Source organism: Mya arenaria, chromosome 4 (genome assembly GCF_026914265.1).
Source record: "Mya arenaria isolate MELC-2E11 chromosome 4, ASM2691426v1".
In the NCBI taxonomy this organism is placed as follows: domain Eukaryota; kingdom Metazoa; phylum Mollusca; class Bivalvia; order Myida; family Myidae; genus Mya; species Mya arenaria.
This window is the reverse complement of record NC_069125.1, coordinates 25,652,931-25,668,010: the sequence shown is the minus strand read 5'-3', so window position 1 is coordinate 25,668,010 and position 15,080 is coordinate 25,652,931. Positions and strand designations below refer to the sequence as shown.

The 15,080-nt window shown below is 36.4% G+C and overlaps 1 protein-coding gene across 3 annotated transcripts in view; it reads left to right on the top strand.

Annotated features, from left to right (window-relative positions):
* The window catches only part of LOC128231463 (serine/threonine-protein kinase PrkC-like), a 48,395-nt gene that overhangs the window by 26,438 nt on the left and 6,877 nt on the right, over positions 1-15,080 (top strand). For all 3 annotated transcript variants that reach the window (XM_052944322.1, XM_052944321.1, XM_052944323.1), the window contains 2 exons: positions 2,221-2,349; positions 14,027-14,108. In XM_052944322.1, the coding sequence (XP_052800282.1) occupies positions 2,221-2,349; positions 14,027-14,108 (211 nt within the window). The remainder of the gene's footprint in view (positions 1-2,220; positions 2,350-14,026; positions 14,109-15,080) is intronic.

The window sequence follows — 15,080 nt, the reverse complement described above, 5'->3', positions numbered from 1 at the left end:
TCACCAATGATTGATTTTCATTCCATTTAATTGACCTAATCAGGGGTGGATATTAATGTAACAAATTTGCCTTTTTTACAAGTAATGTAAGCACATGATGATTTAAGTCCAATTAGAATAGAATAATTTTATAAAATTATTCATGCATCAGTTTGTGGAACAAACTGCTTCTACAGTTTTATGCTGCATATTCTTGATGCTTCACAAAAAATAATTCTAATTGGTAGGTGTGGTGGTTGACAAGTTTTTTCCCTTAGCTGATTCGAGGTGGCAAACTGGCTCTTGAGTTTTTCTTAAGTTTGTTTATTTTCTGAATCAGGTTTGAAAACCTGGTTATAACAATGGGAATGTTGTTTTCCGACAGGCGGGTGGGCCGGCTTGTCTTGAACATCTTTTCCGCCAAATAACTTAAGCTAGCATTGATCAATGGTGTGAAAGTTGGTGTGTAGGTAGCTTATGTGAAGAGCTAGCTTGGGATTGCTTTTGAGAGGGGTGAAATCAAGGTCAAGGTCACTTTAACTAAAAAAAGAACAATAGTTTCCGCCCAATTAACTTAAGTAAGAATTGATGGATATTGATAAAAGTTGATGTGTAGTTAGCTTATGTGAAGAGCTAGCTTGGGATTGCTTTTGAGGGGGTGATGTCTAGGTCAAATGGCCAGTAATAAAATTTGATGTGTAGGTAGCTTATGTGATACTCCCATTGTTATTTTTGTGTCCACCTTTCTATTTCTTTGCAACCACTGGCCAGAAATCATTGACACTTCACATCAGTGATTGTAACTGAATATAGTTGTGCATGTCTTTGGCACATAAGCTTGGGTAGCTTTATGAGTTATAGATTTTTTTATGGGAATAGTTGACGTACATATTTTTTCTTACTGATATGTTGTGAGCTATGCTAATTGCCTAAAAAAATCTTGTACAGATTGCATACCTAGAAAGGGGGAGACATATTACTTTTCTAGAACACAGTCTCTAGTTGTATAGTTTTCCTGATTTACTTATAACAAGTTTTAAACTTGCACCTCCTGTAAAAAGTGTTATAATTTGAGGACCAAAGCACTCCCTGTGATGGCTCTAGTTTATTTCAAGCCAGATTTTTGATAAAAAGTAATAGGTTATCGAATGGCGAAAAGCGAGTGGGCGAGCTGGTGGGCAGCCGATAACAAGTCTGTGTTAAAGTTTTTATACCATGTCATAAAGTCAATAGTTTTATCAAGTTGTAATGAAACATCGTCTACATGTTGTTTTGAACATTTGTGAATATGTCACCTCAGGTTTAAAAACAAGGTTACTAGGTCAAATCTTTGTAAATATTTTTCCCATGTCATTTATTCATTTTTGTCATATAGTAACTATAGCCTGAATACTTGTCTACATGTTGTCTTGAACAAATGTGAATAATTTTTGGGTCACCTCAGGTCAACAACGAATTGCGTAGGTCAAATCTTAATTAATATTTTATATTAAAAATTCATTTGTTGTCATAAAGTCAAAAGTTTTTATCCAATTGTTATGAAACTTTGACGGAAAACTTTTCTCCATGTCGTTTTGAACAATTGTGAATATGGGTCAGCTTTGGTAAAAAACTAGGTTACTATGTCAATATTTTTTTTCCATGTGATTAATTCATATTTTTTTTCGTGACTCTTTACAACTGTTTTTCTGCATGATATCTAAGTCACATTAAAGTATAATAGAATTTAAGCAAAAGTATAGTTTTTTCTGCCGGATATTAAAAAAAACCCTCCAAATTTCAGGATAGTAAAAATGGTTTAGTTTACATGCATACACACAAGCACACATGTTTTTACTCACACACACACCATAGACCCTTCAGCACCGCAATCAATGATAATATTTTTCAGGATCTTTATATTTTGCTTCTTTGATGGGTCATCTGGGGTCAAAAACTATGTCTCTGAGACATATATTTTAGAAAAAGCTGATGTGTTTTTGAATGTTTATTTTTCACCACACAAATGTAATAGTTTCTGTTGATCTTCATGAAATTTGATCAAGTTATTTTTATAAAAAATATCTCTGAGAATTATAAACATGGGTCACTTGCTCAAATTTTAGGATTGTTAAATAGCATCGCCAGTGTGTTACCGCATTGGTGTCTTGTGACTGTTTTAGAAATGAACCAATAAGTCTTCTTTGAAATGCATAATATAGATTAGCAAGCTCCCAAATGTTCCTTGTTTGCGTTTTTTAGAAAGAGATCTGGAAAAAAGAGAAGGTTTGGAAGGCCCTACTGGATTTAGCTGAAAAATGTGTAGGAAGCCTGGGACAGCATACATTATCAAACACATTCCAGATTTCTGAGATGCTTCTTGAGCTGGAGGTAAGAAATAAATTCAGCATTTTGCATTTTATGATTCCATGTAAATGTTAACCATGTTAACCATGTTTTCAATTTTTGGATGGGCTGCATCCGGACATCAAACATAATAACTTATATTTTAAAAATAGGTAAATTTGTATTCACTGTGATTTACGTGGTAGACATACCCAGTAAATTTGGAATTGGAAAAAAGGACACTTGTGTTAAAGCAATGTGATACATAAGCAAGTAAGATTCAAGGTGTTGTATACAACGATATAAATTTTATGTATCAGTTTTTTGACAATTTTTTTTCTTGAAAAGTTATCATCTTTTGTCTATGCCCTAAAAGACATTTAGTTTTGATTGATGTGATGAAACTTAAATGACATTTATCTATACATACCTTTTGATTGTATTAGGGGTATGAAGGGTGAAGGTCACTTTTTTCTAAAAAAATGAGAAATGGTCTCAACTCAATAATTTATGTTAGGAATAATGTATAAAGATGAAAAATGACATATATTAAGATCAAACAGAAAAATGGTTTCGGATCCTTTTCTTTTGTAAGGATTGACATTAAGTGATGAGACTTAATGCCACATAGCAAGTTAATGTGGAGACATACGTGGGGTACTATGTGGGACACGGTCACTGTTACAACAATAGAGAAATGGTTTCTGCCTTATGATCATAGTTTAGTGATGACGCTTTGAGGATACATATCTTGGACATGAACTTTTATGATGGTGGAGTCAAGGATTATGTTACTTCAAGTAGAAACATGGATTCCGGTCAAAAACTTATGTAAGGAATTATATAGTGATGTGCCCTGTAGTTGGGAATTGCATTTGGGGTTAGAGGAGTCGACGTCAATGTCCCTGTTGGTAAAGATAGAAAAATTATTCTGTTTAACAAATGCAGCAGCAATGCATAGAATGATGATGATGATGATGATGATGATGATGATGATGATGACGACAACGACGCTGTTGCTGCTGCTGCTGCTGATGAGGATGATGATTATATACAATGCATTTTAATTAAGTGATTTTGGAAGGGAAATGGCTTTTAATGATTGAAAATAAGTTTTCTTTGCATTTCCTCTATTTTTTACAAGGTATTCTCTTAAATCACAAACTAAATTAATTGGAACTACATAGACATGTATACTTTTTATTAAATTCATTAAGACTAGAATCATGGCACTTCATACAAACATAAACACATTTGACATACAGCACACAAACACACAGTTTTATGTTGCCTGCTAACATGTACATGGCAGATGAAATAGGGGTCATGTTGTCCGTTGTCCTACACTGCGACACACCCAAACTCCAGTATATCATCCAATATTTACCAAACATTGTAGTTATGTTTTTGAAATAATACCTTGACGAGTTTCACCAAAAACAAATTGTGATACTTACTGTGGTGTAATGGCCCCTAAATTGTCATACGTTGACCAAAAATACTCAGCTCTTTTCTTGAGCATGTTGTCCTCTCATGCTCAAGAATTTCCTAACAATTCCTTTCCAGAAAGTATGACCATGGTGTTCTTTTGAAAGTTTGATGATCTGTCAGATTGCAACATTTACTTCCAAGTTATTGGTCTTGCATTTTCATATTGCAATCTCCATATAAATGTATTCAGAAGGAAAGGTTTAGTCAGTACTTTGTACAAAAATGGAGATAAAAATATTTAGTTCAACCAATCGACTTGCCACATAGTTTATTTAATACCCAACATATGTTAACAATATAAACAGAAAATACCAACTAATTCCATTTGTGCCCTTATAACATGAAGTGGTGCTCCCACCCATTCCTCGTGCAAATAGCCTCAAGGTCCACCACCTTGTTGATGTTGATCTCTGCTTCCTCTAACGTGCTAGGTAGTCCAACATATGCGGTGAGAAATCAGGTGAATTTGCAGGCCAATCGATGAGATGTCCCGCAAGAATATCATGTGTAAAGGTAGTGGGGCAACGTGCTTTATCCTGCTGTAAAACGTCAGCATGAGGGTTGGCTGTGTTCTTAAAAATAACGGGAGCGATGATTTCATCACAATAGCAAACATCTTTTAGATTACCAAGTAATGTTTTATGTTATGTTTTCCCACTGTGTGAAATCACGCCCCATATCATATCACTTTCACCATAGTACCGATCGCTGTAGATGACGTTAGCAGGGTCAGCTGTTCACCCTTCCGTCTTCATACACAAATCCTGCTATCTGCCCCTTGTAGATTAAATTTTAATTTATCTGTGAATATGATCTGGTAGTCAAGACAACATTATGGCGAACCCAATTCAGATGTGCTGCACCGTGACTCTCAGTCAACGAAATGCCGTTTGAAACAGCAACTATCACGAAGTCGTGCTGCCTTCATGCACATACAGGCCGTCAAAACCGAAATTCTTGATTCTGGTGGCAGTTCTTTGTTGATCTACAAGCTTTCGGATGACCATGTAACAATCATGTCGAGATAAAGTCACAATAAAGTTGAATAAACTAATCTTCGCTTGAACTTCTTTTACGAGGTCTCCTTGACCCCAGCCTGTCCCGAAAGCGACATCAAACATGCTTGCAGAAGCAATACAGTCCGTTCATGAATGAACACAGAAAAGACGTGCGACGTCAGCTGCACGTACCCTAGCTTTCAACAAACAATCCTAAATCAACATTTAGCCAGGTTTTCACATAGTGAAACCTGGTTATTAGAATGACAAACGTCGTTGTTCGGGCGGGCGGCCTGGCGGCGTCAAACTCACCTATGAAACTGAATAATTTCAGTGAGGGTTGATTTATCTTAACCAAACTTGGTCCATAGGAAGAGTTAATGGATACCTTTAATGGGATTGCGTTTGGGGTCCCTAGAGTCAAAGTCACTGTTACTAAAAATAGAAAAACGTTTGAAACTGAATAACTTGCGTTGGGGCTGACATATCTTGACCCAACTTGGTATTAAGCAAGAGTTTATGGAGACTTTTCATGGGATTGTGTTTTGGTCCCTAGGGTCAAGGTCACTGTTACTAAAAATAGAAAAACAGTTGAAACTGAATAACTTTAGTCAGGGTTCACATAATTATCTTGACCAAACTTGGTATAAAGGAAGAGTTTATGGAGACCTTTCATGGTATTGCGTTTGGGGTCCCTAGGGTCAAGGTCACTGTAACTAAAAATAGAAGAATGGTTGAAACTGAATAACTTTAGTCAGGGTTTACATATCTTGACCAAGCTTGGTACATAGAAAGAGTTTATTGCGACCTTTCATGGGATTGCGAATAGGGCCCTAGGGTCAAGGTCACTGTTACTGTGTATATCCTCTAACCGATTTGGCATGTTCTTATACATACATACACACATCAACTTAATTTTAATTCTCACAACACAGGCTGAAGTTCTTCTGTCAATCATTGAAAACCTGGTTTCGTTGCTTTGCGGCGTTTCCTGTTTTTGTTATTTGACGATAAGCTTGGGCGATGTTCTATGGTTCTTGTCAATATGTTATGTCCAGACAGTTTTAATGTGACCATTTCACTATTCATTTGGAACAATTGCCGACATACAGACCATCCAAATTACCTGTGCATGTGTAGCACATACTTTACTGAAAAAAAATAACAAAAAAAACACATTACAGTTGTTAAAATGAATTTGCTGGTGTATAGGTGATAACTCAAAGAATTCACAGTAGTTTGGTGGGAAAGTACTCCCGGTCAGAAGTGCAGTTCTTTTTTTCTTCACTGAATCACCCATTTACAGAAGGCAGCCACACGTCACAAATTTAAACTGTCATATATTTTCGCGACTTCTTTAAATGGTATTTTCCCAACAAAAAGTCTTACACAGTGAACGTCCTTTAAAACGATGAAGCATTACTAGTTTTAGCGCTTTTGAATATTTTGAAAGAAAAAAAAATAAGACGTGGATCATAAAGGACGCGAGACAAGTTGGCCCCTTACAAAATTGCCCCTCTGACATTTCGGCCTTGCCGCTTCGACGCCTTTAAGATATTAACTTGGGACTTTTCGGCCCCTTCCTGATTTTCAACTGAGACATTTCGGCCCCTTATTTTTACTTTTTTCTTAAATTAATAAACACAGTAGAAATGCTCACATTTTAGCTCGACTGTTCGAAGAATATGGAGAGCTATACTACTCGCCCAAGCGTCGGCGTCACACCTTGGTTAAGGTTTTGCATGTAAGAAACTTTAAGTCATTATCTCAGTAAATACATCAAGTATTGCATTGAAACTTTAGATATGTATTCCCAACTATCTAACCTACTAATTTAATGAAGTAAGATAACTCTAGTTTGCATTTAATGCAAATAATGGGCCTTTATTATTTGACTTAGAAATTCTGGTTAAGGTTTTGCATGTAACCACATTTAAGTCAATATCTCAGCAAATACAGCATGTATTTCATTGAAACTTTAGATATGTATTCCCAACTATCAAACCTACTAATTAAATGAAGTTAGATAACACTTTTTGGAATATAATGCAAATTATGGGCCTTTATTATTTGACTTAGAACTTCTGGTTAAGGTTTTGCATGTTAGCACTCATAGGTTAATTTCTCAGCAACTACTTGATCTATGGCATTGAGACTTTAGACAATGGTACTCAACCATCCAACCTACTTAATTAACCACGTAAGATAAATCTTGCTTGCATTTAATGCAGATAATTGCACTTTATTATTCGACTTAAAAATTCTGGTTAAGGTTTTGCATGTAACCACATTTTAGTCAATATCTCAGCAATTACATCATGTATTTCATTGAAACTTTAGATATGTATTCCCAACTATCTAACCTACTAATTTAATGAAGTTAGATGACACTTTTTGGAATTTAATGCAAATTATGGGCCTTTATTATTTGACTTAGAAATTCTGGTTAAGGTTTTGCATGTAAGCAAACCTAGGTTAATATCTCAGCAACTACTTGATGTATTGCATTGACTTTATACAATGGTACTCAACCATCCAATCTACTTAAATAACCAAGTAAGATCTCTCTAGTTTGCATTTAATTCAAATTATGACCCTTTTTTATTCGACATTGCAATTCAAATACATCATGTATTGCATTGAAACTTCATAAACAGGCTCTCAACCATTCAACCTTCTTAATTAATCAAGAAAGATAACTCTATCTTGCATATTATATAATTTTTGCCCCTTTATTATGCGACTTAGAAATTATGGTTAAAGTTTTGCATGTTAGCACACATAGGTTAATATCTCAGCAACTACTTCATGTATTGTATTGAGACTTTATACAATGGTACTCAACCACCCAACCTACTTGAATAGCCAAGTTAGATAACTGTATTTTGCAAATAATGGCCCTTTATTATAGGACTTAGAAATTCTGGTTTAAACTTTGCATGTTACCACATTTATGATAATATCTCAGCAAATACATCATCTTTTGCATTGAAATCTAATCTAAGTTTACAGTGATCCACGTTTCGCCAAAACTTTCCAATCCTTACACTGAAAAGCGGCAGAATAGCGAGCGCGCTGTCTCTGTGACAGCTCTTGTTTTATTTCAATAGTTTTAATGAAATTTGTAATTCGACATAAAACATATATTCATGAAAATATTGGTAAAATATTGGCAGAAAAGAAGTCATATATATGAAATTTATTTGTACTTAACATATACAATATAATGAAAATACATAATAATATTTACAACACAAATAATAAAAAATGTAAAAATATTAAGAAAATAAAGACACTTATTCATTCTCATGTTTTGAACGTCTTTAACACACCCACAACACCCCCCGAAATGTCGGAGGGGGGAGGATGATATGTGGTTATCTTTTCATATTTTGGAATTAACATTTTATTATGATAATTTGTCACTTGATACTAGAAGAAGGTCACATACATGTTCGAATATTTACTTTTCTTTGATGTAAGCGACCAGTAGCAATAGGCGGCGTGTCTGTTTTGGCAAATTTTGCGAATATTGTCAGTAATTCAGACAATAAATGGACTTTTTAGGGGAGGTAAGAAGATTAGATTAGAGGATGGAAATCACATCTATTAATGATTATACCAGTTTTTAGTCAGTGTTATTTTTTTACACTGTCTTAACAGCGGAGATTAAATGACTATAATAAAATGCCAATCAGTTGTATATACACAACATGGTTATTAAAGTTAAAGTTGTATGACAAAAACTACCGCATTTTGATTCTATAATTTATTTTTCTAACATCAAATATAAGTATCTTAGATACACACATATATAATATCAAATCAAATTTTAATGGAACCTTTTTTCAAGTGATATACCATTGGTAAAAATAAGTCTATTGGAATTTTGCCTTATTCCAATCTCGTTGTCACCTTTATCACTGGAAATCCAGTGGTATACCACTAGAATAAAATTGACCAGTGGCATACCAGTATTGATTATTACTGGAATACCAGTGCATTTATATAATGTACACATGTTTACCACTTAAATGCAGGAGTAATGCATTGGTATTATGTGGTATTATACTCGCATACCAGTGTGTTTATGTTTACGACCTGAATGTTTTGGTATTCCACTGGCATTCAAATGACATTTTACTGTGGGGAAAAGGCCCAATGCAGAAATAGGCTGTAATTGAACATTTTTGTTATTTTCTGGAAAGGTTTCCTTTCCATCAGACAAGTATTGACATGATTTGCAGTATCTTAAACATCTGCTTTGAGGCCAGGCCACAATTTAATTAGTATAGGATCTTATTATAGGTTTTGTTATTGAGCACTTCATGGGCTTAACTAAATATTTCCCGTAGATATGACTTAAAGATCACAATTCGATAGTTGACTGTCCACTTATCTCCACCGGGGATACTCAGTGGTCGCAATGTTCTCATAATAATCCTATTCTGGTTATATTAACGGTTATGGACCTTTATCATCTTCGTTTAAAATCCTTTCAAACAAATACGCAACCTCAGGACCATTTTGTTGTCCCTGGATAAGCTGTGAGTTTGACAGCGTGTCATAAAAAGAATTAGTTATAAGATATAAAAAATCCTCACACATCTGAATGCTTAGAAGTTTGATTTTACTCTGATATGTGGTATTTATATAAAATTGCGCTCTACAATACACAATTTTGCTAAATATTAATAATTGGATTTTTTTTCAACTAAAGACAGGGCGTTTCAAGCAGACGACATTTTCAATTTACGGATTTTCGATGACGGTCTTAAGAACACTTACTCAAAAACTGATACAAATATTAAACACTCAAAACAACACCAACATTCAGCATTCATGACAACACAAACGAAAACAGTTGTCATTCAAAACAGCTCACATCAATTCAATACATCGTACATAAAGTATACATTTTACATTCAAGACAAAATAAAAACATTTTATATTCAAAACAGCATTTACGCATTTTATAATCTCGACAGCATACGCTTGTTCATTCAAGTTACCATACACTCTTTTACAGTCAAAACACTAACATCTTTAAAATCTTTTTAATCCCCCGTCACGGAGTGGGCAGGAGATTATAGGAATGCCCTTCGTCCGTCCGTCAGTCTGTCTGTCCGTAACATTTCGTGTCCGGGCTATAACTAACTTATGCATTTATGGATTACCATATAACTTGGTATAAATGTTGTTCTCATTGAGACGGTGTGCAGTGACCTTGACACTGGTCCAGTCCTCAAAGGTCAATGTCACAGGAGACATTTAGAGCTCAGAGTACACATGCTCTTGTCCGCACTATAACTTACTTATTCATTGATGGATTACCATATAACTTAACAACTGTATCTCATTGAGTGACCTACTAATTGGAAACTTTTGTTGTTAAAACATTAACATTTTTCCTGGATCACATCAATTTCATCATGTAAGTATTTAGATTTTTATGCCCCCGAAGGTGGGCATATTAAAATCGCACCGTCCGTCCGTCTGTCCGTCCGTCCGTCCGGCTCTGTAACTTTCCCTTGTATGGACAGATTTTAAAATATCTTGTCACATGTGTTCCACATACCAAGACGACGTGTGGCGTGCAAGACCCGTGTCCCTACCTCAAAGGTCAAGGTCACACTTAGTGTTTATTCACAATGGAGTACTGCATATAAGGACATAGAGTATAGGTTGTCGTGTCCGGGCTGTTACTTTCTCTTGTATGGACAGATTTTAAAATAACTTGCCACATGTGTACCACATACCAAGACGACGTGTCGCGTGCAAGACCCGTGTCCCTACCTCAAAGGTCAAGGTCACACTTAGTGTTTATTCACCATGGAGTGCTGCATATAAGCATAGAGTATATGTTGTCGTGTCCGGGCTGTAACTTTCCCTTGTATGGACAGATTTTAAAATAACTTGCCACATGTGTACCACATACCAAGACGACGTGTCGCGTGCAAGACCCGTGTCCCTACCTCAAAGGTCAAGGTCACACTTAGTGTTTATTCACAATGGAGTGCTGCATATAAGGACATAGAGTATAGGTTGTCGTGTCCGTGGTGTAACTTTCCCTTGTATGGACAGATTTTAAAATAACTTTCCAAATGTGTTCCACATACCAAGACGATGTGTCGCGTGCAAAACCCGTGTCCCTACCTCAAAGGTCAAGGTCACACATAGTGTTTATTCACAATGGAGTGCTGCATATAAGGACATAGAGTATAGGTTGTCGTGTCCGGGCTGTTACTTTCTCTTGTATGGACAGATTTTAAAATAACTTGCCACATGTGTTCCACATACCAAGACGATGTGTCGTGTGCAAGACCCTTGTCCCTACCTCAAAGGTCAAGGTCACACTTAGTGTTTATTTACAATGGAGTGCTGCATATAAGGACATAGAGTATAGGTTGTCGTGTCCGGGCTGTAACTTTCCCTTGTATGGACAAATTTTAAAATAACTTGCCACATGTGTTCCATATACCAAAATGACGTGTCGCGTGCAAAACCCTTGTCCCTACCTCAAAGGTCAAGGTCACACTTAGTGTTTATTCACAATGGAGTGCTGCATATAAGGACATAGAGTATAGGTTGTCGTGTCCGGGATGTAACTTTCTCTTGTATGGACAGATTTTAAAATAACTTGCCACATGTGTTCCACATACCAAGACGACGTGTCGCGTGCAAGACCCGTGTCCCTACCTCAAAAGTCAAGGTCACACTTAGTGTTTATTCACTATGGAGTGCTGCATATAAGGACATAGAGTATAGGTTGTCGTGTCCGTGGTGTAACTTTCCCTTGTATGGACAAATTTTAAAATAACTTGCCACATGTGTTCCACATACCAAGATGACGTGTCGCGTGCAAAACCCGTGTCCCTACCTCAAAGGTCAAGGTCACACTTAGAGTTTATTCACCATGGAGTGCTGCATATAAGCATAGAGTATAGGTTGTCGTGTCCGGGCTGTAACTTTCCCTTGTATGGACAGATTTTAAAATAACTTGCCACATGTGTACCACATACCAAGATGACGTGTCGCGTGCAAGACCCGTGTCCCTACCTCAAAGGTCAAGGTCACACTTAGTGTTTATTCACAATGGAGTGCTGCATATAAGGACATAGAGTATAGGTTGTCGTGTCCGTGGTGTTACTTTCCCTTGTAATGACAGATTTTAAAATAACTTGCCACATGTGTTCCACATACCAAGACGATGTGTCGCGTGCAAAACCCGTGTCCCTACCTCAGAGGTCAAGGTCACACATAGTGTTTATTCACTATATAGTGCTGCATATAAGGACATAGAGTATAGGTTGTCGTGTCCGGGCTGTTACTTTCTCTTGTATGGACAGATTTTAAAATAACTTGCCACATGTGTTCCACATACCAAGACGATGTGTCGCGTGCAAGACCCGTGTCCCTACCTCAAAGGTCAAGGTCACACTTAGTGTTTATTTACAATGGAGCGCTGCATATAAGGACATAGGGTATATGTTGTCGTGTCCGGGCTGTAACTTTCCCTTGCATGGACAAATTTTAAAATAACTTGCCACATGTGTTCCATATACCAAGATGACGTGTCTCGTGCAAAACCCGTGTCCCTACCTCAAAGGTCAAGGTCACACTTAGTGTTTATTCACAATGGAGTGCTGCATATAAGGACATAGAGTATAGGTTGTCGTGTCCGGGCTGTAACTTTCCCTTGTATGGACAGATTTTAAAATAACTTGCCACATGTGTTCCACATACCAAGACGACGTGTCGCGTGCAAGACCCGTGTCCCTACCTCAAAGGTCATAGAGTATAGGTTGTCGTGTCCGGGCTGTAACTTTCTCTTGTATGGACAGATTTTAAAATAACTTGCCACATGTGTTCCACATACCAAGACGACGTGTCGCGTGCAAGACCCGTGTCCCTTCCTCAAAAGTCGAGGTCACACATAGTGTTTATTCACTATGGAGTGCTGCATATAAGGACATAGAGTATAGGTTGTCGTGTCCGTGGTGTAACTTTCCCTTGTATGGACAGATTTTAAAATAACTTGCCACATGTGTTCCACATACCAAGACGACGTGTCGCGTGCAAAACCCGTGTCCCTTCCTCAAAGGTCAAGGTCACACTTAGTGTTTATTTACAATGGAGTGCTGCATATAAGGACATAGAGTATAGGTTGTCGTGTCCGGGCTTTAACTTTCCCTTGTATGGACAGATTTTAAAATAACTTGCCACATGTGTTCCATATACCAAGATGACGTGTCGCGTGCAAAACCCGTGTCCCTACCTCAAAGGTCAAGGTCACACTTAGTGTTTATTCACAATGGAGTGCTGCATATAAGGACATAGCGTATAGGTTGTCGTGTCCATGGTGTAACTTTCTCTTGTATGGACTGATTTTAAAATAACTTGCCACATGTGTTCCACATACCAAGACGATGTGTCGCGTGCAAAACCCGTGTCCCTACCACAAAGGTCAAGGTCACACATAGTGTTTATTCACAATGGAGTGCTGCATATAAGGACATAGAGTATAGGTTGTCGTGTCCGTGGTGTAACTGTCCCTTGTATGGACAGATTTTAAAATAACTTGCCACATGTGTTTCACATACCAAGACGACGTGTCGCGTGCAAGACCCGTGTCCCTACCTCAAAGGTCAAGGTCACACTTAGTGTTTATTCACAATGGAGTGCTGCATACAAGGACATAGGGTATAGGTTGTCGTGTCCGGGCTGTAACTTTCCCTTGTAAGGACAGATTTTAAAATAACTTGCTACATATGTTCTACATACGTAGACGACGTGTCCTGTGCAAGACCCATTTCCCTACCTCTAAGGTGAAAGATACAATAAGTGTTTATTCACAAGGGAATTCTGAATATAAGGACATAACAGTGTAGGTTGTCAAGTATGGGTGGTATTTTTTATGTTCAGAGGAAATTTAAAATAACTTGCCATATGTATTTGACACATAAAGGCAAGATCAACTGTTCATGTACTGGCCTTGTTCGTAGGTCAATGTCACATTCGGGGGCATTCGTCACATACTGTGACAGCTCTTGTTTTTCTTAAAAACAACGGCAGAGGATATAGCCATGTTAAAATCTTATATTTGGTAAATGCTGCATAACTACTTTGCTCTTCATAATTTTATCTAATTGGCTACATATCGTATTTTTACCAATATATTTTAACACCCAAATTTTTGTTGTATAAGTTATTTTCTTTCTTTAAATATAAAGCCACTAATGCGAGAAGTTGGTGCACAAAGGTGGAGCAGAAATCCAGGGAAGGAATGCGAAGTGTGTCTAGTAAATCAAGCTGGTGAGTTTTTCTTTTCATCGTGTCCGTGAGTAGAAGAAGATTTTATTAACTATAATCTTACAGCCCATGAGTTACATATAATATAAACATGTACAGTATATAAACTTTTCCGATAGAACAACTTTCAAAATCAATCATAATGTATAAACAAAGTAAAGTTATATCACATTTGCTTGAAATACTGAAAAATAGTTAGTGGAGAAAAGTATCTAATGTCTATACTGACGCATTTCAAAGCCCTTATAAACAAAACAACATAGTTTTATAATAGTAGTTACATTTTCGCTCGAAATCAGTTCGATGAATTTAGGAATATTTGGATGGCGCCAATAATATCGCTTAATGTATAAGATTCTTAATTCATGGTATAAAGGACATTCTAAGAGAAAATAGAATTCATCTTCAAGTGTATTACAAAGTTGGCATTTTCGTTCATTTCTTGTTATTATTTGGGGTTTGTGCCATCTGCCCATTTCTATTTCTAATCTGTGTGAAGCTACTCTTAGTCGTGTTAAAGCTGTTCTGAATTTATTGTTTTGTATGGTGTCTAAATATGACTGATAATTAAAATTTGCAAATAGTATGTATGTTGACGCTCTTGATGACTCTCGTAATTCTTCATTCCATTTTTGCATGAAACAATCTCTAGCCCTCATCTTAAATGTGTGTATAAAATATTTTGTATTTACAACCCCTTGGTTAAGCCAAACTTCAGCGAATCCCATAGATTCTAACGAGTGCTCTTCAAATAGTAATTTCATTGATGATATCCAAAACTTGAATTTGCCCATTTATCTAAAAGCTATATTTTAACATCTTGGTGAATTCTTTATTAACATTTAAACCTAAAAAAGTTGAAGCTTTTGATGCATAACTAAAAGAATGATTTGATTTTGAATGAGAATATCTCATATACACTGTAAATATTAAAACTGTGTATTGATGTAAGCAAATTCCATTGCCAATTCAATA